At 47.9% G+C, this 23,896-nt stretch overlaps 2 protein-coding genes across 5 annotated transcripts in view; one reads left to right on the forward strand and one right to left on the reverse strand.

Moving 5' to 3' along the window:
• The first annotated feature begins 1,399 nt into the window (after positions 1–1,399).
• On the forward strand, positions 1,400–9,890 carry LOC133108736 (putative E3 ubiquitin-protein ligase UBR7). The gene is made up of 11 exons (XM_061218485.1): positions 1,400–1,588; positions 2,867–3,000; positions 3,814–3,874; positions 5,115–5,210; positions 5,599–5,652; positions 6,067–6,172; positions 6,392–6,552; positions 7,020–7,193; positions 8,126–8,282; positions 8,379–8,440; positions 8,587–9,890. The coding sequence occupies exons 1-11, from the start codon at positions 1,463–1,465 to the stop codon at positions 8,677–8,679; spliced, it is 1,224 nt and encodes a 407-aa protein (XP_061074469.1). The 5' UTR covers positions 1,400–1,462; the 3' UTR covers positions 8,680–9,890.
• Positions 9,891–10,214: 324 nt separating this feature from the next.
• btbd7 (BTB (POZ) domain containing 7) overlaps positions 10,215–23,896 on the reverse strand; it is a 77,042-nt gene continuing 63,360 nt past the window's right edge. For all 4 annotated transcript variants that reach the window (XM_061239679.1, XM_061239656.1, XM_061239671.1 and 1 more), the window contains 6 exons: positions 23,626–23,786; positions 21,846–21,989; positions 21,015–21,204; positions 19,564–19,742; positions 17,918–18,301; positions 10,215–17,686 (listed from right to left, as the gene is read on the reverse strand). In XM_061239679.1, the coding sequence (XP_061095663.1) occupies positions 16,922–17,686; positions 17,918–18,301; positions 19,564–19,742; positions 21,015–21,204; positions 21,846–21,989; positions 23,626–23,786 (1,823 nt within the window). In that variant the 3' untranslated portion in view covers positions 10,215–16,921. The remainder of the gene's footprint in view (positions 17,687–17,917; positions 18,302–19,563; positions 19,743–21,014; positions 21,205–21,845; positions 21,990–23,625; positions 23,787–23,896) is intronic.

Below are 23,896 nucleotides of genomic sequence, written 5' to 3' on the forward strand. Positions count from 1 at the left end.
TTCCTCCCACAGTCCAAAGACATGCAGGTTAGGCTGATTGGAGAGTCTAAATTGCCCGTAGGTATGAGTGTGTGAGTGAATGGTGTGTGTGCCCTGCAATGGACTGGTGACCTGTCCAGGGTGTATTCCTGCCTTTCGCCCAATGTATGCTGGGATAGGCTCCAGCCCCCCTGCAACCATGTTCAGGATAAGCGGGTTCAAATAATGGATGGATGGATGGATGGATGGGTGCTGCCATTGTGGTGTGACGTCAGACAACTGCCTCTGGTGAAGCCGGGGTCGATGGATTTGCCCAGCATTAGCAGTATTACCTATGTTATTGTGATCTTGACGTTAGGTATGTACTGTATTTAACTATGTAAGGTAAAAAAAATAAATGGGGACCCTTCTGAACTACTGCTGTGGATTGTGCAAGCACTAAATAGCAATATGCACTTAACAACTAAAAGTAGATATGTCTAAATTAGTTTGATGGTCAATATATGATATTGTTTGAGATTATATAGCCTACATTTTATGGTTGTTAAAACATTTGGTTAAGAAAAATATCTTAAATGGGTTTGTGTCCACCTACTAGGTGGCTGTGTATGCACCCATTGCATTATCCAGACTTCCCTAAGTATTTGCCCTACTTAAAATGTTCATCTGGCAAAAACAAAGCCATTGTTCTATAACTTATATTCCAGTCTTACAAACAACACAATTTATAACATTGTTTCATGATTATGAGAAAAGTGTAAAAGGAATTATTACCTATTTTATGTATGCATAGATGACGAGTTATATGGATATATGATAGGATATATGATACTTTGGGAGTTGGTAACATAATTTGGAGAAAAGTGAGATGAACAAAATACCTACTGCTTAAATGGTTATACAAGTAAGTATTTAAATCCAATCTACTGTCATCAGGCTCCTTGTTTATTATATTCCTACATACAGACTAATAAACATTACAGGGATTTAATCTGTAAAGTTAGAATGCATGGAACGCCCCTACCCAGCTCAGCCCCAAACGTTGGTGACGGCCCTGTTGTAGACCATCGGAGAACCAGAACTTAAGGCAATAAGTACATGAATATTGAACCAGAAGCGAATATTGCTAGTAACAGGTTGTTAACGTTATTCAATCAGACAAGGTAACTGAAAATGGCAAACATTCCACGTAAAGGAAAGCAAACATTTTTGGCAAAAATATTTTCAGGTTTGTGTTTTCGTGAGAATGTTTTATACATGTATATATAAAAAACACTTGGGCGTTACTTAATTATTCCAAAAACATGATTTAAATTTGAACAAAGGAGCTAGTGTGCGTGCGTCGTATGTAGGTAGGCTGTCGTGGACATAAAATTCGAATTCGGCGTTTTACATCTCTCGATTGACTGTAGTATGACGAAAACGCGCCTTTGGCGGTACGCAGCCGCAGTGGCATGCGGATACGGAAGGGAATGACATTCTAATGATGGCGGTAAATGAGAAAGATGAACCTACTGTTTCTCTGATGGAAGTATTGGAGGAAGACGAAGAATTAGAAGCAGCTGCCGTTTTGAGTGGAAGCGATCCTGAGAATTGCTCATATCCCCAGGTATTCCTTTTTACACCTGTATTCTGACTGCAGAGCAAACTATTTAGCTGTTTATCCGAATGTAAATTACCTTTCGAAAGGTCCATCTTAAGTTTCCGAATGATTTGCATCTAGCTAGCTAATGTATTGTAATAGCTAGCTAACGGGTTAAAAAAAATAGAATCCAACTTCGTTTGCTAGTTCTGTGGGTCCTGCGTGGTTGCTAGAGATGGGCTATTTAAGCGTTATGTTACAACAACCCGTGGTATATCCTGGCTATTTACATTACACGCCCTAGCTATGCAAATATCCACAATATACCACGGGTTCGAGCTACATAACGCTTTTATACAACGGTTACCATAATTATGTTTAAACATTTTATAAAAGAAAGACAAGGCAAACTTTAAATTAATATTTTAATGGAACTAGCTATGTTTTATGGTAAACGTACTGTTCCGCTGAACAGTTGTTTATTGGTTGCTAAGCAACGGTATTGCCAACATTAGCTAGCCATAATGTATCCCCGCTGCACTAGCTAAGCAACAATGTTTCCCCACTGCACTAACCTTAGCTAGCTAGCTTGCTAATGTACGTTACACCTGACGACACTGACACAAGTATTACTAATAGCTCTGGATAGAGCTCTCCGACCTGTGGCAGTGGCCACTGACCGATATGCCCCGAGAATGTCAAAGGATAATTCAATAATTAAGAGTTGCCACAAAATCCCGAAACAGATCGGCCGTTGCTGTGCACCGCTGCTTTAAAATCACTCATTTTGTTTTACTTTGCTAGGCTACTACTAGCGGCGAGATGATGATAAAGTTACACTAATTTCGGTTACAAAGCAGATAAGGCGATATACAAAAGCGGAGTAATATTAAAAGATTCATTCAATTTAGCCGTGCATATATCCTGGATATTGGCACTGCTGGAACGCAAACTGACCAATAGAGACAATGGACCGGACCCATCCGTTGTATAATAGTTGGATCAATCCAAAGCAATGCTCTCTCAGCCAGCAGGTGACAAGGTATTGGTTGCATAGCTCAGCGTAGACCAAAAACACTTGGCTAGCGATCACAATATTGGTGCACATTTATCTTTTCTTGATGTGTGGGGATTGTTCTGCTGAAATCATTACGTTTCAAATGTGAAGCTTGAGTGCCTTTAATGATCTCGTGCGAATTTTATGGAACAGTGTAACCTATTAGATAGTTAGTTGATACAGTAGCTTACTTTGCTTGCAGTCACTAACTTAGCTAACACTACATCTGTTTCCAATTTGCACCACAGGGGTATGTGAAGAGACAGGCGCTCTACGCATGCAACACTTGCACACCAAGTGGTACAGAGCCGGCCGGGATATGCCTTGGTTGTTCCTACAAATGTCACGATGGACATGATCTCTTTGAGCTCTACACTAAACGGTAGGTAGGGTGATATAGTGTACTGCCGTGCAATCTACTTTTCCTTGTTACAAAGGAAGAAATACAGCATTGTCGATTTGCATTGCATTGCTTCCAGCAGTAGATGATCATCGAATACTAGTTTGTTATCGGTATCAACAAGCAAATTAGCTTAGCTTCCCGAATTTACCAATATCCACTACCGATAGCAAACTGGTATTGTTTTATAACTAGATATGTACTCTTCGCTTGGATAATAAGCAATAATATACAGAGTTTAAGTGATAGCTAGTCTGGAGTGCAATTTGGGCAACTACGCCATTCGCTGTGGCAATTGGAACCAATTTTCAACCAATGAACTTTAATTATTGTACAGTTGTACAATGTTTTGATAGAGTGACGGCCGTCAAGAGTATTTTGAAACCTGATTTAAGGACTATAAAAACAGGCAGAGGGTGAGTCCACATGTCAGTTAGCATTTTTGTATTGGATATGAACCCCCTGATTCATTTGGACATAAATACAGAAACACAAGTGTACATGCTACTATTAAACATGATGGTGAACTACAGACATGAAAACAAAATAAACCGCAGCCTTTGTACCACGGAATGTCAGGAATAAACTATTAAAGTCCCAATAAACTTTTCACTGAAAAAGCAATGCACAGATTTGCAGAATAGGTTTCCATGTAGCTACGGATGGCTTTTGAGCCAATATGTGTTTTTCACAGGACACAATATCGCCCTCTGCTGTTCAATAGAAGATAATACAGTGGAGGCTGCATTATGTACTGCTTTTTACAGTAACACTAATGCAATGTTTCTTTTGCAGGAATTTTCGCTGCGATTGTGGAAATGAAAAATTCGGAGAGTTCAAGTGCAAGTTATATCCGGTAAGTTGTCATTTTACACCAATATTAGCATTTATTTCTGAATATTTCATGAGCATTTAGCATTCATTTCTGAATGTACAGTGCCCTCCATAATGCTTGGGACGAAGACCGATCATTTATTTGCCCGATTTGCCGAAAATGGTCAGATTTTAATAAACGGCATTTGTATACATTTTGGTTTCACATGTTTGTGACACAGCAATGTTACGTAAGTGAAAGTAGTCATGTTTTGTTGCATATCCTTTACAAGCAATGACTGCTTGAAGTCTGCGATTCATGGACATCACCAGTTGCTGGGTGTCTTCTCTGGTAATGCTCTGCCAGGCCTGTGTTGCAGCCATCTTTAGATCATGCTTGTTTTGGGTGCTAGTCCCCTGAAGTTCTCTTCAGATTATGAAAGGCATGCTCAATTGGGTTCAGATCTAGTGATTGACCAATTTGAGCTGGTATGATTGGCCACAGATGGTGGTACGCTTTGGATCTTGTGCAGTTCCTTCTCTCCTCCATGCTTTGCTCTTGCCATCACTCTGGTATAAGTTCATCTTCGTCTCGTTTGTCCACAAAACCTTTTATTATGGCTAACCAGTGGTTTGCATCTTGCAGTGAAGCCTCTGTATTTCTGTTCAAGAAGTCTTCTGCAGAGAAAGGTCATTGTAAATTCCACACCCGATTCTTGAATAGTGTTTCTGATCAGTTTAGTAAGCTCAGCAGCTTTCTTAGTTATGTTCCAAACTGTTGATTTTGGTAAGCCTGAGGTTTGGCCGATGTCTCAAGCCATTTTATTCCTGGTTCTCAGTCTCATAATGGCTTCTTTTGACTTTCATTGGCAGAACTTTGGTCATAATGTTGATAAACAGCAATAATAGTTTCCAAAGGTGATCAAAAGAGCAGAGGAAAAGACCAGGTGCTGAGAGCGCTCTTATACCTGCATTAAGGAGGCAATTAAACACCTGAGCAATTACAAACACCCGTGAAGCCATGCGTCCCAAACCTTATGGTGCCCTGAAATAGGGGGACCATGTATAAACACAGCTGTAATTTCAACATGGTGAAACCAAAATGTATAAAAATACCCAATAATACAGTCTGAGAATGTAACCACATGTTAATTGTGATTCCAAATCTAAAATTGTGACAAATCAGAGGCAAATCAGGACATAATGGGTCGTTGTCCCAAATGTTATGGAGGGCACTTTATATTTGAAGTGTTTTACTATACCTGATGACTTTGCTTCTCAAGGGAAAAGATGGACTGAACACCAACAACAAATACAACCACAACTTCTATGGTTTGTATTGCACCTGTAAAAGACCATACCCTGACTCTGAGGACCAGGTGAGGACCAATGTTATGTTCATGCATTGAAAGTTTCTTGCATAGTCAGAGGATGAAGATTTTTGTAAATAAGACATGTTTATAATAGACCTGGCCAAGTCTGTTCGATGGCAGCTCTCCAAAAGTAAAATAAGACCAGAGACAGGCATTTTTTTTGTCCAAGAAGAATGTGTGTTTTGCAATGTGGTCACTTATGCAAAGAAAAATAAATATACAGTTACATTAAAAGAGGAAAAGGTTATGAGATTGTTCAGAAAGCAATAAATTAAATGTACCACAACAACTTGCTGTAGACACACTGGCCTTTTCTGTCTCTGGAGGTTTGCAAGTGCATGTGGATAACATTTTACAGTATAAATTAACTTCCTGATCCATTTTCTCCCCATAGATTTTAGATGAGATGATTCAGTGCATTGTCTGTGAGGACTGGCTCCATTCCAAGGTATGCACTGGTGGTATTCTTGGACTGGAACAAACTTAAATTGATGGGAGTTACAGACCAGGGGATGAGAGATCAGATACCACCATCTCTTCAATGCAACATAAACAATGAGAAGACAAAAATGCAGTTACTTAAACTACAGTCTCTGCTCAGAATGGTCCGCTCTTCCCAACAGTGTCTGATTCTCCAGTGTTGTCTGGCCAAAAAGAGGCAATGTTTTCCAGCATTAGTTGTTTCTTCTCTACTTTATTTATAGGTGTGACTAGCATTCCCATGCCAAGGACAAATTTAACACAGAGCATGCTGTTGATATAAAAATATTTAAAAAGTACACCGCTATCGGTAGTGTGGGGAGCTAGTGTACCCATGTAAAGGTGCCAGAACAGAAGTTCTAACTCTGCTCTTATTTGGCAGCACCTGGGCTGTGCCGAGGAGGAATGCGTGGAGCTGCAGGAAATGGTGTGTGAATCATGCATGAACAAGGCACCTTTCTTATGGACCTACGCCTCCCATCTAGCAGGTACACCCCTCAGTGACACGCACGCACCTGGGATTTGGGGATGGGAGCAATCCCTGACACAAGGGTAGTGGGGGCGTGGGTCGATGGAGGCCATCCCTTAAAATACTGCTGTGAATGAGCAACAGTTCAAAAGGTTTTTGTTTGACAAAAGTATTTTTATATGTAGCAAGCCGAGAAGCTCAAAGCATTAAGAACGAACATGAACGCGTCCCCTTTCAGCCCCTCCGGTGACCAAACTGAGCCCCTGTGAGGGGGAGGTGGAGGTTAACGTGGAGGAGAACACGGAGGAGAACGGCCCGAAGAAAGAGGAGGAGAAACCAAAGGACCTCTGCAAGAATGGAGAAGAGCCTTCTGCAAGCCTGAGCTCTCCAGAAGACAAGGTACTGGGATGTGTGCTACAAATAAACAGATTCATAGTTGTGTAAATCATACATGTGGAGGCAGTTAATGCACATGTAGATCTCTCGCACTAAACTACATCAAGCTGGCGAGTGTGCAGAGGCCCTCCGCCAGCAGATGGCGACGTGCTGCAGTTATTTGGCGTCCGCAGACGAGCCTCTCTCAGCTTGTGCCACGCTGCTCCTTCCTGTGGGTAATTAGCGGATAAATGATCCGTGTGAAATACAGATTCCTCAACTCCAGGGACCAGCTTGGCAGGGCTTCACAGTGCTGCTTACAGTAAACAAGAATGATTTTGTTAGTCAACCTTCAGACGTGCCGCAAACACCACGTCTGTCTGAATTCGAATGCGGGATACGACCGCCCGCTTTTTCCGGGCGCGTCGGTGTGGGGTTGAACGCTTTTCCCGTATTCCTGGCTGTGAAACTGACGGGGATTTTAACCGCAGGCCGCCGCAGACGGACAGAGGAGCGGGAAACGGACGCTCAGCGAGATGGAGGGATCCGTCTCGGAGTGCAGGCTGCGGGAGATGGAGGGGAGGGGGCCCGCCAGGGCCAGGGAGGGGGCCGTGTTCTGGTCCTACTTCTGGCGCAGCAAGCTGTGCACCTGCACCAGCTGCAAGGTAAACGCTCACACTCTTCTGCTGCTCCCACGCGTGGCGGTTAGACAAGCCCGCCGCTCGAGATGCCGTACCGTTTTCATAACCGCTGTGATAACATCCTGACCGTCTACCCCCATGAAGATTCTAGACACGCTTTGCTCGCCTCACACCCTGTATCACCAGGGACAGATCTTGTGTGATGGCTGAAGTTGTGCTGGCCTCAGTGGGGAGGCTGTATTTATGTCTAAGTAGTGGGAATTGACAGAGCTTTAAAAGAGAAGGCCTGATTTCATATTTTTCTTATTGTCAACATACACTGTGAAAAGACCACAAGCTACAATGCTTCTTTAGCACTCAACCAGAAAGTCATTCTGAGCTAAAGTCCATCCATTATGAGATAAAATATTTAGATGCAGTGCAGCTCATTTTCAGAAAATGCAACCTATAGTATAGCCTTGGAAAACAGGGGTGGTGTAGCTTTTTACATTTTGGGAAATATTTTATGATGGTGCTGCACACGGTGTATAAATTAGATACTATCCACATATCAAAAAAAGCAATGGCTGCCACTTCATAAAGTGGTTCCAGTAAAAAGAAAAAATCCAGTTTCATTGTAATGATGAATTGTGCCGATCAAAGCTGATTATCAGGATATTGGCTATATCTGCCATCAACTAGATGGACAATCCTTTAAAGGCCCATACACATACATATATACATGTATAGTTTTGCATAATTATCGGATGACGTTGCTAAATGTTAACACAGAGCTGACCACAGAGAGGGGAATTTGGCTCTGGGGTCAGGGTTAGGAACTCTAACGAACCTACATCACTGCTCTTTGCAAACATTTTGTTGCCGTTTTGGAGAATAAATCCAGGAAAAAATGGTGATGTGGGCCTTTAATCTGTATCTGACCCCCCTCTGAAAGTGACCTCACTTCCTGTCTGCAGAGAGCCTACGTGGGAGCGGGCGTGCCCTTCCTGCTGGACGAGTCGGACACGGTCCTGGCCTACGAGAACAGGGGCAAGGCGCAGGAGGAGGAGGAAGACCTCCTGAGGTCAGCTCTGAACAGACTGGACCATGTTCAGCAGCTGGAGGTCATATACGGTGAGGGAGAGGAGGGATGTCAACAAAACGTCCCGTCTTTAGAGTTCCCTTTCGTGAAACGATGGTTGTGTCTAACCTGGCTGCTCCTCTCTCCAGAATACAATGACATGAAGACTGAACTGAAGGATTACCTGCAAAGATTTGCACAGGAAGGGAAGGTAAGAAACCTCTGGTGGTGCATTAGAGAAAAGTATTTATAGCTCATGGCTGAACCCAATGCATGTGTTGAAGCAAGCTTGTGACCTGCAGTCCAGCATTGCTTCGTGCGTGATCAGCTGCGTACCCTCTCTTGCCCCTCTGCCAGGCAGTGACCTCTGAAGACATCAAGAGCTTCTTTGAAGAGCTACGGGTGAAGAAGAGGAGGAGGATGGACGCAGGGCAGTACTACTGCAGCTGAGAAGCCAACAGAGCCCCACGCAGCTGCTTTTAGCGTATGACGACATGCATTGCCATACAGTACCAGTCAAACGACTGGACACACCACGCCACTCTGCCTTTTCCCATTAAGGTTTTATTTTCTTGGTTTGTAATCAATTCATATGTGGTCAAAGTGCAGATTCTAGCTTTTATTAAAGGGTATTCTTGTACATATTGGTTTCACAGCATGTAGTAATTACAGTACTTTTTTTATACACAGCCGTATAAAATATTCCTACGTATAAAAAGTGCTGTAATTACGGCATGATGAAACCAAAATGTATAAAAACGTGGTTTAATAAAAGCTGGCACTTTGACCACATATGAATGGCTTGATTACAAACGGTGGAGACAACATTAATCCAAAAAGCCAGAAAGGGGCAAGGTGTCCACCGGACACAGTCTGTACTGTACTTCAGCCTCAGTGGTTTAATTTCTCTCCTCTAGGCTCAGGATGGCCGTGCTCTATGCTGCAGTGTCTCCCATTCAGAGTCGGTGCTTTTCAGTAAATACTTAATGCGGTGTCTCCGGGTTGTAAGGCCAGCGTTGAGCTTCTTAAAACTTAATGTTTCCTTTAACACCTTGGCACCGTCACGCCCGCGGTGTCTGCGGTGAAAGAGGAAGGGACAAAGGTTTAGCGCTGAAGGCGGGCTGTTTTACGGTCGGGAAACGGTCGAGGCAGCGCGGGCTGTTCAGGAAGGTGCGGGGAGGCAGAGAGCCACCTGTACGTTCCAGCCACGGACCGTTGGCTTCTCGTCCATCTGTCACACCGGCCCTCCAGCAAAAACGCGGCCTCGGCTGTGATGAGGTGGAAAACGCAGGCGAGGGGCGACAGCCGTTCAGTCAACAGTGACCGGTAACCCCACCCCCTGGAAGCCTGGTGTCCTTAATTGATTTTGTTTCCGAGTCTGAATGTGACATTTAAGCTGAGCGTTTGGTACAAGGTTGTCTTCGTCCTGTTGGAATTTGTATGAACGCCACACTGATGCTGTGATTATTGCTTCCTCTCACTTATTGTTCCTTTGGAGTTGCCTGTTCTGACTCCCATAGTGCTGGATCACTTTGCTGCTACAATGCTGCCCTGACAGGCCGGTAATGAGTTTTTAAAGCATTTCCCCAAGTTTTCCCAGTTTGTGTTGATGCTTGTAGGTTAGGACTTTTTTCCTTCACGAATAAAATTGAATAATGTGACTGCGGCATTTTGTGAGTTGTTCACCATCCAAATTTTGTCCCAAAGCCCTTGGAGTCTCTTATCCCAATATACTTTTTTATGCAATGTTTGCATACAAATTGGTTCATTTTAACATGTGGATATAAAATAACAAAAATGAACAAAAAGTACTTCAGCTCGAGATTGATTTTTACTGCTTTGCATTCTGCCATTGGACCGTTATAAATGGTAATGAAAAATACTGACACTAGAATTACCATGGAAGCAGTTTATTTTGAAGATGCCACCTAGTTGCAAATTTAAGTTCATCACTGTTACACTCCCCCCCCCCCCCCCCACCCTCTGAGATGACAGTAGAAAAATAGAACCAGTGAAACTTTGTACAACTTGTTATGGGAATCTACAAGAAAGTTTATATATATACAACAAATACAACCCACCTTTGTTTTATATATATAAAATGTATATTTACCAAACCACAAATTTCCAGAAGTTTCTGTTCAAATGTACCTAAAAATTAAAAAATACTATTTCTCAAAAACACTATATACATGAAGCATTACTAGTTTTACAAAGGACTGGTTTATGCAGGTTTGTAGAAAACGCTTGCATAGGACAAAAGTTCACTTCTCAAGAAAATGCCCAGCCATTGGCAGGGAAGGCACTAACTTGTCTCTATACAAAGGAAAACACACGGAGGATCTCCAAGAAAAAGGCAGAAAATCATCCCAGAAAACCAAGCTATCCATTAAAAAGAAAAGAAAAAACATGGCAGTCTGCATTTTTTCCCCATGAAGCAAACCGGATGGAAAAATGGAAAAAGATGGTCTTGCTCAGAAGTCACTTCACTGCAACAAAAGTGGCGTGGAGAATAAATGTAAAACACGTTTCTGTTGACCTTCTCAAAGTTCTTGTGCTGCTTTAAAGTCTCTGGGACTTCAGACACATCGCTTGAACACACACGGAGATCAAATCATCGTTTCGGTCTTTCAAAGCAAAGAAGCATAATACTCAACTACACATTACTTCTTTTTTTTTTTTTTTTTTTTTAACCGTCGAGACTGAGTTAAATGTACCAGATCATATGGCATCTGATAATACTGAGTGCAAGCTACGCCAGGAAACATTGAGCTAATAAAGATGTAATGAATAAGAAAAGTGTCCATCTGGGATGGAAGAGAATGGGATGTGGATGGGTGATTCAACATAACCTCTTAGCAAATACAGATGAACAAGTAAATTAAGACGCCCGTTGTAGTGCAGTGGCAAGTCCTGTACATTTGAGGTGCAAAGAAATACATACAGCAATACAGCTCATTTACAACAAACTGTCATATTAGCTCCTTATTACTTACAATCAGCTACTCAAGTGAGATATACACTGATTGACTTCAGGGGAAACGCTACTGAACAAAACACTGATTGCCTCTGATGGCCATTGTTGTGATTCATGAATCGGTTGTCAGACCTGACATGTTATGTAAATATAAATGACACCTCAAATCGCAGGAGACGGCTAATGGAAATCGCAAATCAGACGGAATCGGTCTCGCCACATTTCAAACCGCGTACACAACACACTCCAGCCCCATCTTCTGTAGTTTTGCTTTCCTGTGAAAACTTCATTTTAAAGACCTGTTGTTGGGCTGAGCAAAGTTTCCCTGGTGGTCAGTCTTAAAACGTGTTGGAGAAGAAGAATAAGTCTGCATTTTGCAGCATACTTCCATAACTCAAAAACAAAAGCAAAAAGGAAAGAAATAGCTTATATCTCATCTGCCTCTCTGAGGAACTAGGTCAGGAGGAAGTTTCCGTTGAAACAAGTCATACTGGCGCTTATTAAAGGGTTCACATCTGAATTTCCAAACAAATTCCTGTTCTCTGAATCTGTACGGTGAACCATTCATTTGAACATCCACTGACAGTAATTACTCTGCCAAACCCCCATTTTCTCTACTTCAAGCACCTCACAACATAGTAACAGTCCCTCTTTTCCATGCACACTATTTATGGACTACAAATATATATAATACCAAGTTCCCTTTTCTCTTTCAGAGCAAGGAGGGTCCAGCTTCATCAAACCAATTACATTGGTTTTCAGTATGGCCATACACATGGGTCACGATGCTACAACAGTAACCTCTCCAGAGATCACACTATTTCTACAATCCCTTCATTCTCAACAAAGAGATTTGCAACCTGTAGACATACAAATAAACGTGAGCACATAACACCAGTGATGAGGGAGGATGGATGGGGCCAGTCTGTGATTAACAATCTTTATGACACGTAAAGGGGACAGTACTGGAGGAATGGCCAAGATTAAACACTGCCACAACCAAGTCCCCATCACATCTGGTTCACCTGCTAAGCCCAAATTCTGCTGCTGTATTACTGGTGGCTCAAAGTGTAGGTCGAACTGTAGATCATTTAATTCAGATTGAGCAAGTTGATGCAGTATGCCGTTATCCTTAAATGAAAAGCCGTGATAGTATCAGACATCAACAAATGTGCAATGCTGCCGAATCGGATGACTCCGTGCCTACGGCTGGGTCAGCCAGCTATTTTGGTCTCCTTCTCCTGAGCTTGGTTGAGCAGGGCCATCATGACATTTCCACTCAGGGTCAGACAGAGATTTCAAGACCGAGACGTTTCAGGAACAGAATGTCTCCAGGAGCTGTTAGCATGACCTGGGACTGGAACTGGAACATAGGGGTGGGGGGTGGGGTATGGAGAGATTGTCAAAGCTTAACGATTGTCATAAACTACACCAAATCAAGGCAACAATGCAAAAGATGTACACTGTACACCCGCCCTCCAAGTCAAGTAGTCCTGAAGCCAAAAACCACTGATGGAAAAAAAACACAAATGAAAAAAGGTTGAATACAACTACATCTCTCACTACCTCTCCTGACAGACCAGGAAGCAGTTTCTCAAACCGCTTCTCACCCTTTTCCCAAGTCCATGCCTGAGGACTCACTCCTGAGAGTTCATGACACTTTAATGCCGGTGTCTTTGATTTAAGGACAGTAACGTTCAACGTAGTAACAAATGAATTGTTCATGCAACTCCATCTCAGACCCTGTCCTTCTGGTAAACCAGAGGAATTTAACTGTCCCTCGGTTGAACAGCGGTGAGTTTCACAAAGCATGTCGTAGCGGTAATAATGTCTTAAAGTAGCATTACTCATTTAACAAGCGTTTTCCAAAACATGTAGCTACTCTAGTATGTGAAATTGGTATTTTTTCCACAACATCCTGGGGCTAGTCGCGAGATTCAAAGTATTGCGTCTGCCCCGTTAATCCCTTTCAGCCTTCATTGACAGAGGACAGATTAATGATACATCTAAATATATGTAAGACTATGTCCCCTACCCTATACCATGTGTGTGTTTTTCAGACATGAGCTGTTTTGGCGTGATCTTATGTTGTAATGCTTCTGCAAGTTTTATTTTTGTTGATAAAAAGGCAGATTAAAAAGGCTATTCAAACGGCCTCAAAGTTCAAATGAGCCTGTCCCTCTGGTGAACAGTATGGAGGCAGAGGAGATGAGCCTGTCCCTCTGGTGAACAGTATGGAGGCAGAGGAGCTGAGCCAGTCCCTCTGGTGAACAGTATGGAGGCAGAGGAGCTGAGCCAGTCCCTCTGGTGAACAGTATGGAGGCAGAGGAGCTGAGCCAGTCCCTCTGGTGAACAGTATGGAGGCAGAGGAGCTGAGCCAGTCCCTCTGGTGAACAGTATGGAGGCAGAGGAGCTGAGCCAGTCCCTCTGGTGAACAGTATGGAGGCAGAGGAGCTGAGCCAGTCCCTCTGGTGAACAGTATGGAGGCAGAGGAGCTGAGCCAGTCCCTCTGGTGAACAGTATGGAGGCAGAGGAGCTGAGCTTGTCCCTCTGGTGAACAGTATGGAGGCAGAGTTAAGCTGAGCCTGTCCCTCTGGTGAACAGTATGGAGGCAAAAGAGTTAAGCTGAGCCAGTCCCTCTGGTGAACAGTATGGAGGCAGAAGAGTTATGTTGAGCCTGTCCCTCTGGTGAACAGTATGGAGGCAGAAGAGTTAAGCTGAGCCTGTCCCTCTGGTGAACAGTATGGAGGCAGAAGAGTTAAGCTGAGCCTGTCCCTCTGGTGAACAGTACGGAGGCAGAGTTAAGCTGAGCCAGTCCCTCTGGTGAACAGTATGGAGGCAGAGGAGTTAAGCTGAGCCAGTCCCTCTGGTGAACAGTATGGAGGCAGAGGAGTTAAGCTGAGCCAGTCCCTCTGGTGAACAGTATGGAGGCAGAGGAGTTGAACTGAGCCTTTAAAGGGACCAGAGGGACCCTCTCCAACACCTGCAGAAACTCACTAATATTTAAGGTGCCAGCCAGTAATTTCAGTCTTCTTGCCAATGAAAATGAGGATGATGATTATGATGATGGATAAATGTGAAAACATAACTACATACTCTGTAAATACTGGAGGATTGCATATAAGAGAATACCTGGTTAAAAGCAGTTATGGCAGCAGGTGTATGGAATACAAAAATAAATTATTAATCATGAGAACAATAAACCGCATACAGTTATTTTAGGGGATTTGGGGGAAGTTACACTGATGGACAGAGGTAGAAAACCATTGTACAGGACAGTGGAAAAGCAATTGACTGCCTCCCACATTCTAAATCAGTCCAGGAGATGGTGCTGTGGAGATTATGAGAATCGAGCTGGGGGGAGGGGAAGAGGGGAAATTTGGGTTTCAGGGGAACGGTTCAAACGCGGTTCAAGTATAGTGTTGCAGAGAAGACCGTTGGCAGCGGACAACCACCACGATGAAAAGAACACAGACAGCACCTTTAAGGAGGGATCCACTGAACTGGAGTGCAAAGAAAAAGTCAAAATGTTAAGGCTTTTTATATTGCATTTGCTGCCACTGAAAGAAATGGGTAAAAAAAAAAAAAAAAAGAAAACCTACTGCCTAACTGAACTGTAGTCTGTGGCTTCTGATTGCACACAGCTTGATGGACTTAGACAGGTTGTTTTGTTGCCAGTATGCAATTACAGGCTTGATTAAAAAGAGCACGTGGAATAACCGCTGAGCACTGCCCACTCTCACGGGTGTACGGACCAACTACACCCTTACAGCCAGGCTGAATGCAAACCTGTCACAGAACCAATGACATGTTAGCATTAGCGTTAACCCTTTGCCTGCCGAGTGTACGCGTGTGTTGGGCATGTCCGTAACAGATTCCCTCCTCCACCCCCCCCCTTCTCTCACAGAGAGAACACGCTTCTGAGACGAGACGCTCCCCCTGAAGACAGTCTGCGCAAAGGCCAGTCCTCGGCTGGGTGTGTTCCAGGGGAAGGAAGCCTCGGCACTGCTGCCTGCCTGTTTCCTGGGCGGACCCCTAACAGAACCGTGGTGCAGCTCTGGCCTGTTTGAATGGCAAACCCCAGTGAGAGAGAACCAAAAGACAGTAGAGGTAAACGGCAATATGATGAGGAATACATAAGTGCTGCAGGTGGGGGAGGGTGAAAAGAAGGGGGTTTGGGGGGTAGGGGCTTGGGAGAGGTCAGATCGTTCCTCTGTTATGATTATGCTGGCCATGATACAGGTGTGCTGGTTTATAATGGAACCCTTTGTGTGTGTTTAACAGTTGTAACCGTTCGAGTCCCCAGAAGAGGGATCAGCCCTTGCCTGGTTAACAGGCAGCGTTGGACATCATTATAATCGTTATCATTTCTCCGGACCGCACAGCTGCGAGGTTCGGCACGGAGTCCGGAGACAGCGCAGGGCACCGGGCATCAACGTGGGAGCAGAACGCATGGCGGGGGTTGGCTTGGTCGAGAGCGCTGGAACCGCACCTCAGAGTTTCTGAGCTCAGGCTTCGAGAGGAGGTGGTTGGCGGGGGGGGGGGGACAGGTGAACGGCACATGGCTATAGCGGAGACCCCGCAGCGAGACGGCGGTCCTGCGGCGATACTAAAAGCGTGTTCGTCAGCCTCGCCGGACTTCATCAGAACGCGTGGCAGGAAGCCACCAGGGCGAAACGCGGGGTCTACCGGCGCTCGCAGCAGAAGAACGGCACCCTGGGTAAAATAAGTGATTCCAGCGGTCCCACTACGCAGGAACAAGCCCGCCAGCCCCACCGGTGTGCTCATTTCCTTCCACAACACGACGGCTCTAATTCTTTTTCATAGCAATGGCCACAATAAGCTGTCGGGCAGGAGGAGAATTTTCCTTTCTTTTTCTTTTTTTAAATAATTATTTTATTTCAGCTCTTCAGGGTACCCCTTTTCAAACCTTGAATTATTTGCAAACGTAAGCCACCTAGCGCCCAACGCTATTACTTGCTTCCCAGGGGAGACCATTCATTGCAGGCCGAATACGGCACAATGCCAGGACAATAACCTGCAAATCCTATTCATTACCTAGCTAAGGGAAACGTGGACAAACACAAAAAAACCTGCACAAATTATCAGCCCCGGTATCTAGAAATAACTGTAATGAAAATATTATGCGGCAGTTGTGCATTGTTGAAAGTCTAGCCTTTTGTTACCTTCTTATTATTTAGTCGTTAGCCTGGGAAGCAATTATGCTACTGGAAGAAAGGAAATAATGACTGGAAGCCAGGGCTATGGGAGGGAGGATCATGGGAAGGCGGGTAACGCCAAGGGCGTCGAGAGGATCAACAAGCCAATCAGAGGGGCTGGGAGGGGTCATGGCCTTGCTCTGCGGGGCTGGAGGGATAAAATAAGTAAGACAGAAAAGCGGCTACTCTCCCGTTAAAGTGCTCTCTGCGACCGGGCTCACTTATGGCCGGAAAGGCTGTGCTGAGGTTAGTGTGGGCGCGCGACACGCAGAACCGTGAGCCCGCGGAGGCTCCTCGAGCCAAACCAACCCTCCTGTGACGCCGCGTGGTGAAGCCGGGGACGCGGCCCCGGGCCCCGTCCAGGGTCACCCTGTGCTTAGTGCCTTACACCCGGAGTCCTCTGAGGTGTGTGCGCACCGGTCAGAGCTCCACCGTCTGCAGAGGGAAGGAGCGGAGTCACCTCCGCCCTCCCTGTCATCTCGCTCCTCTCCTCCCGTTAAAGTGCAGATTTCTTGTAAGGGTACTCGGGCTTGTTGGGCGACCTGCGGTCCCTGCTGCCGACGGCCTCCTCGCTGGCACTGTTCCTGTGGGGCAGCAAGCCCCCCACCGGAGGCTCTCCCCCGCCCCCCATGCCCTCGGGCGGGGGTCTCCGGGCGGGGGGCCGGTCCTCGTAGGCGTCCGCGCTGGCGCTGGGGGAGCGGGAGGGCCCCAGGCCGCAGGTGAGGTCCGACTCGTTCCGGGAGCGGCCCCTGGGGACGTGGCCCCCGCAGCCCTGGGGCCCGCCCTGCGAGGCCAGGGCCAGGTCGAGGCGCTGGGGCGGCTGCTCCAGCATGTCCAGCCGCAGGGCCTCGCCCGGGCGGGCGGGGGGAGCGTGGGCGGGGGGGTGCATGTCGGGCATGTAGGACGGGGGGTGGGGGCCGGAGGGCGGCCGGCTGTGGCTGTAGAGGTCGGGCCCGGCGTAGGAGCCCTGCAGCTGGGCGGAGGGGTGGTGGGTGGAGAAGTCGTACAGGTCGGGGAACTCCGGCCGGGGCTCGGGCTTGGCTTCGGCCCCGTGCTTCTTGCAGGACGGGTGGCCGTGTCTGACGGAGGGGCAGGGCCCCGTCGGGTAGAGGGGCAGGGGGGGCGTCGTCATGGCGAGGGAGTGGGGGTCGCGGCCTTCGCCGTCACTCGTCACCTCAGGCATCCGCCGCTCCTTCAGGCTCATGGCCGACACCCCCATGGCGATGTCCGGCATGAACTCGTTGATGACCGGCTCCATGTTCTGTTGGGTGCAACAGGAGGACGCAACATTAACTCATAAAACCTACAACAAAATAACTTGCCCCTGAAATCCCATTCAGCTGCTAACAATGACATTTTTTATGCGGTTTGATCTTTCAGGAAGCCTTCCCATCGGTAAAACCTACATATGAAGTCTAAAAAAAACACCCAAAACTTCATGGCTCCACAAAACCTCCCTGTCCACCCACACAAACCGGGGACCCCTACTCACCCCCTGCTTGTCGGGGTGCAGGGTCCGGCCCCCGCCCTGGGGGTTGGTGCAGTCGGGCGGGTAGGCGGGGCTGCTGTGCTTGGAGGAGGGGTGGCGCTGGAGCAGGGTGTGGTTGCAGGGGTAGGAGAAGGAGCGGGGCGGGGGCTGGCTGGGGGCCCGGGGTCTCCAGCCCGCCTTCAGCTGGGCGTGGCTGGGCGTGGCGGGCGGGTGGTAGGGCGGAGGCGGCGGGGGCAGGGGCGGGTGGAAGCTGGTCAGGGCGTCCACGTCGGAGAACATGCTCTCCACAGCCGGGGTGCTGTTGACCCGGCACCGGCCCACCTGCCGCAGGCCCAGGACCGGGCTCTCGTCCCCGAAACGCTCCTCCGGGAAGAACTTGTGCGGGTTCTGAGAAAGAGAGAGAAGAACGTCGGACCGAGTATGCTACCGAGCACAGTCTTATGGTAGGGCGTCTGGGCTGTTAAAGAGCTCAGAAAAGTAGACCTATCATGAGGACAGCGGAGGAACTGAATGATGAAAGTTTAAGTCAGCCCCGGCTGACTCACCGCTCAGCGGATTAGCACCAATTTAGACCAAAAGCGCCTCATGACTAGCAGCCAGGATCCTGAGAAACAAGGACAGAAATCTGAGGGCGAGCTTCACTGACAGAAAACCAAACCTAAGCACACATGCATGAGACCTAGAAATCTATCTTTCACGTTCCAACAAGTTTATCATTTTACAAGGATGCAGCTCTGTTAGCCTATTGTGACTTAAATCCATACGACTTCCAGGCTAATATATATAAACCTTGATTTGACTAGGAAGTCACATTGAGATTAAAACCACCTTTACAAATAAGACCTAGCCATCTCACACACAGTACCCTGTAGGACCATCATACCCCCAACATCTCAGACAGTACGCTGGAGGACTAACTCAGTACCCTAATACCCTTTCCGATGGGTCCCTCCGTACGACAGAAGTGGAGCCACGGTGAGCATATGTTGCCAAACGTCAGCGCTGTGAATTAAACGGCCTGTGAAAAGCAGGACAACATTGGCTTTCGCCCGTCATTATGGCACAGACTGTAAAGTCCGAGGCGCTGAATTGCTCTTTCCGATCGATAAAGCGTGACCTTTGGCGGAGAGCGTCGCGGGTTGCGCTTTGCGACACGGCTCCTGCTCTCCGCCACGGAGCGATGCCCTTTTTCAGCGAGCATGAGCGCTTAGCATGGCTGCGCAGAGCGAGTAACAGAGCCGCTGAACTTTCCATCCATCCCGGCTACAGCCATCAATTACGTTTTCCATTATCTTGCCCACTGGCTCTGAAACCCCTCTGCAAAAAAAAACAAAAAAACACAAAACAAAAGAAGAAAAAAATACTGACATTCTGTGAGTGTAAGCGCCCTAGGGTAACACGCTATAGTCCTATCTCCCCTGCAGCGATTTAGAAACCTGCTATTTTCTGTGTGCGGTTGCCACGGTGACGCTGAGCGGTTGGAGGTAGCGGGTTTAAGAGGCAGCCGCACTGAGTGGTCGGAGGTAGCGGGTTTAAGAGCCGGGCGCTGAGCAGTCAGAGGTAGCAGGGTTAAGAGCTGGCCGCTGAGCGGTTGGAGGTAGCGGTGTAAGAGGTAGCCGGGCGGAACGGTCGGAGGTCGGCCGGCTCACCTGCAGCAGCTCAGCGGCGCCGTCTGGCAGGCCGAACTCCCGGAGCACGCGGATCTGGAGCTCGTAGCTGACCGTGGCGCCCTCGCCACAGTTGAGGGCGTACGCCCGCTGGACCTGGTCTGTGTGTCGCAGCTCCTGCAGCCTCCGGATCATCTCCCTCACCACTGGCAGCTTGGGCACTGAGGGAGGGAGAGAGACCATCACACCCCCTCCTGCACATAGAGCGTCCTGGAGGACCATCACACCTCCATTATCTCACACAGTACCCTGGAGGACCATCACACCTTCATTATCTCACACAGTACCCTGGAGGACCAACACACCCCCATCATCTCACACAGTACCCAGGAGGATCATCACACCCCCTTCAGCTCAGAGTCCTGGAGGACCATCACACCTCCATCATCTCACACAGTACCCTGGAGGACCATCACACCTCCATTATTTCACACAGTACCCTGGAGGACCATCACACCCCCATCACCTCACATAGTACCCTGGAGGACCAACACACCTTCATTATCTCACACAGTACCCTGGAGGACCAACACACCCCCATCATCTCACACAGTACCCAGGAGGATCATCACACCCCCTTCAGCTCAGAGTCCTGGAGGACCATCACACCTCCATCATCTCACACAGTACCCTGGAGGACCATCACACCTCCATTATTTCACACAGTACCCTGGAGGACCATCACACCCCCATCACCTCACATAGTACCCTGGAGGACCAACACACCCCCATCATCTCACATAGTACCCAGGAGGACCATCACACCCCCTTCAGCTCATATAGCATCCCACGATTCCTCCCCAGTAGACACTCAGAAACGCCTCATGTTAACAAGAGCTGCCATGCCAAGCGTGACAACCGTCGTTGCTCTGTGCAATGGCAGGGCCCCACGGACTCTGTCATTCACTCATCTCAAATGTGGTGCTGTGTGTGTGTGCATGTCTGTGTGTGTGCGTCTGTCTGTCTGTGTGTGTGTGTGTGTGTGTGCGCGAGTGTGTGTGTGTGTGTGCGTGTGTGCGTGTGTGTGTGTGCGCAGACATGGGGGTATTGAAGTCCGTGGGGATTAATGACATGAAAATGCTGCAGTCTGCATTCCTTCCCGCACTGAGCAACACGTGTAATATCAGTCTCTGCTGCAGACAGAGTCACTCAGGCCTGGAGCGATGCACACAAAGAGGCTCCTCCCTCCCAAGTGACACACGTCCGCTACTGTGGAGGAGTGTGGAGTGCATGCCTACACAACACCAAATGAGCTGGAATACTAATTTATCAAGAAATGTTAATATTTTCCCTCCGGCAAAAAGCAACCTCGAGACAAATATAGAAAGGCTTCAGCAGTATCGTACACAAGCGCCTGTGCGTTTGTGTCCAGGAACAAGCTACTTTTTTGCCCTGCATTTTCAGCATCTCATTCAGCAACTCGAACAGCTTACCTGGTATTTCGTTGGCCACAACAGATGGTGGGACAGCCTGGCTGCCTGTGATTTGCTGGTGGTTGATCATGTGACAGCACTGCGGGACAGCGTTGTTGACCATGTAGAGGGTGTCGGGCACGTTGGACATGCGCACCATGCGCAGTCGCACCAGGTCTGTCTGCTCCACCATCATCTCGTCCAGGACAGACTGACAGACGGGACCAGGCGTACACAGACACACAGACACACAGACACACAGACACACAGACACACAGACACACAGACACACAGACACACAGACACACAGGGTCAGGGGCACTGCACTTCACAATCCCCATATAGACAAACTAAAAACACTGCAAGATGTCACTTGACATTCACAGCATAGATTGTCTAGAATGAACAGCAGAATAGAGAATACTTGTCCAATAAACTATATTTACAGCAGTTCAGTGACACCATTCCACCGATCCTTTGGCTCATTTCTTAATTTGCACTCAATGATGCTGTCGTTTCCATGCCGATAGTTTGAAAAGGAGCTTGTGTGCATTAACCCCTTCAGTCCCAAGACTCCCATAAGGCACTCTCGACCTTCTATCTTTTTAACCAATCGAAATAACGACGATACTATTGTTTTGACCCCAATTAAAACCCTACTAAATTCTCAACTCTCAATTTTCTCAACCAAAGCCAAAACCCCTTGGGATTTGGGAAGAGCCACTTCATACTGGGCTTGGGACTGAAAGGGTTAAGAATGCACACACACAGTAACCCCCTCCCTCCTCCTAAACAGAGACCGAGACAGAGACACACCACAGGACTCCCAGCTCCCACACCACCTCCTCCTACCTTGGCCTCCTCCACGTAGGGTGAGAAGAGTCGGGGTCGCACGTAGATGCCCGCGCTCTTCTGCCTCAGCCAGGCGTTGGCCTTGCCCCCCTCCGCCGTGGGCAGCATGTCCGAGGGAGGGGTGCTGATCAGGCCCCTCTTCATCTGAGAGGGTGTGGGGGGGAGACAAAGAGAAAGAGCCCCGGGGGGGGTCACTCAGTCACCTGGCGCCACCGGAGGGGGTTCACAACCGGGCGCCCGACTCACAAACACGCTGGCGGAGAGCGGCGGAGACATGGCAGGCTAATTCCAGACTCGGGGAAAAGGAGAAGATGCAGCCGTCAAAAGCGAGCCCTGTGATAATTGGTACTCAATTTATTCCTGTGAATAGATAATTAATTGAGTGGATCCGGAGAGGCCACGCAGCCTTTTCTTATTTCCCAGATACGGCGCGCGGAGACGCGTAAACGCGGATGAGTGATGCCGACGGGTATTAACCCAGATGGAAACACAATTCAGAGTCATCACCGCGGTCCCGCACTCATAAAGTGAGTCAATTCCCAATAAATCCGACGCAGAGAGCGCAGGGCGAAAGCAAACAGCCTGGCAGCGCATAAACAGCTTTATTAACGCGGTAAACATGTGTACAGTACGATAGCCCGGCCCGGCGCCTGACACCCCAGCAGGGAGCAGGATAACGACGGGGGTAACAGAACCAGAACAGGGCAGATTTATGACTGCGAGGCTTTCCCCCCCCCTTTTCAAAATTAACATCCTTGATGTTGTTTTTTTTTTTTTCATGGAATCCGAGCGGGCTTCGTTGGAGTGACCAGACACCCTGAAGGTAAACCTTATCAGCGGCGTCCAGGATTGCCCTCCCGGTGTTTGTGTTTTAATCTCCCGTCGCTCAACACTAAAGCGCATTAACACACAGGGCAAGAAACGAGGCCAGCCCCTCCCGAAAACACTCCAAACAGTCGCCGTTCATGAGCGCAGAACCCTTTAACGCATTCCTAACTCACGCCGCTGTCAATTAATCGACGTGCAGGGTCGAGGACGGACGCCATCTTTAAAGGAAACGTACGGCGGGGATTACCGGACTGCTTCCACCGCCCGAGGCGTATTTATTCAGAAGCTCCGCAGCAGCCAGGCAAGCAGGTTGTGTTCGGTGCGGAGAGAGAGGAAATGGCTTGTGACAGGGTGGACGGTTTCTCTGGGCAGCGAGGTGGCGGAGGAGAATTGAATAAATTTGAACTAATTTGTAAACGCCACCTTCTGCTGCCCCCCCTCCCCCCACACCTCCCTCGTATCGGGTGCAGCAGAAGGGGCAGGTGGGACAGGGCCCCCGTGACCGGTGCGGCCATGTCGAATCATCGCCACGCATGGCTACACCTGATCCCTCCTCACCTTTTACACTCGGCGAGCCAGCCCGTACGCGAGTGCGGGACCTGCCTTTCCCTGCCAGGGCCTGACCTTGGGGAGAAATACGCCAGCAGCACGCGGTGAAAAAGTTTCAAAACACGGGGTGAGGTGAGAAAAACGAACAGCGCGTGGGCGGTCACGGTGATTCCGGCCTGTCCCTCATTAAACTCATCTTGTGCAAAAACACAGACAGAGAATGTGGCCATTTTCCACAGTGTACACATAGTGAAAGCCATTTGCATTTTACGATCCTTTTATTGAAGTGCTTATAAGCCATTATAGGCTGCTGCCACCATTTTTTATTTATTACACGTCTCTAAGATGAGAAGCAGTTTGTGTTGTGCCATATGGAGGCCCGTAAGCCCGGGCTGAAGCTCACCGTGTCGGAGAGGACCTCGCTGTGGGTGGGCAGGATGTGCTCGATGCGGACGCAGGGCAGCAGGGGGGACAGGATCTCCTTCAGCTCCTCCAGGTCCAGGTCCCGGCGCTTCACCCCCCGCTTGTTCACACTGTGGGCCGTGCCGCTCAGGAGGTTGGGCTCTGTGGGAATGGATCAGACCGTTTAGACCGTGCGGTCAGCACCGACAGGCTCTGTGGGAGCGAGCAAACCGTTTAGACCGTATGCTCGGCACTGACAAGTGGGCTCTGTG

Source organism: Conger conger, chromosome 1, assembly GCF_963514075.1.
Source record: "Conger conger chromosome 1, fConCon1.1, whole genome shotgun sequence".
NCBI classification, from domain to species: domain Eukaryota; kingdom Metazoa; phylum Chordata; class Actinopteri; order Anguilliformes; family Congridae; genus Conger; species Conger conger.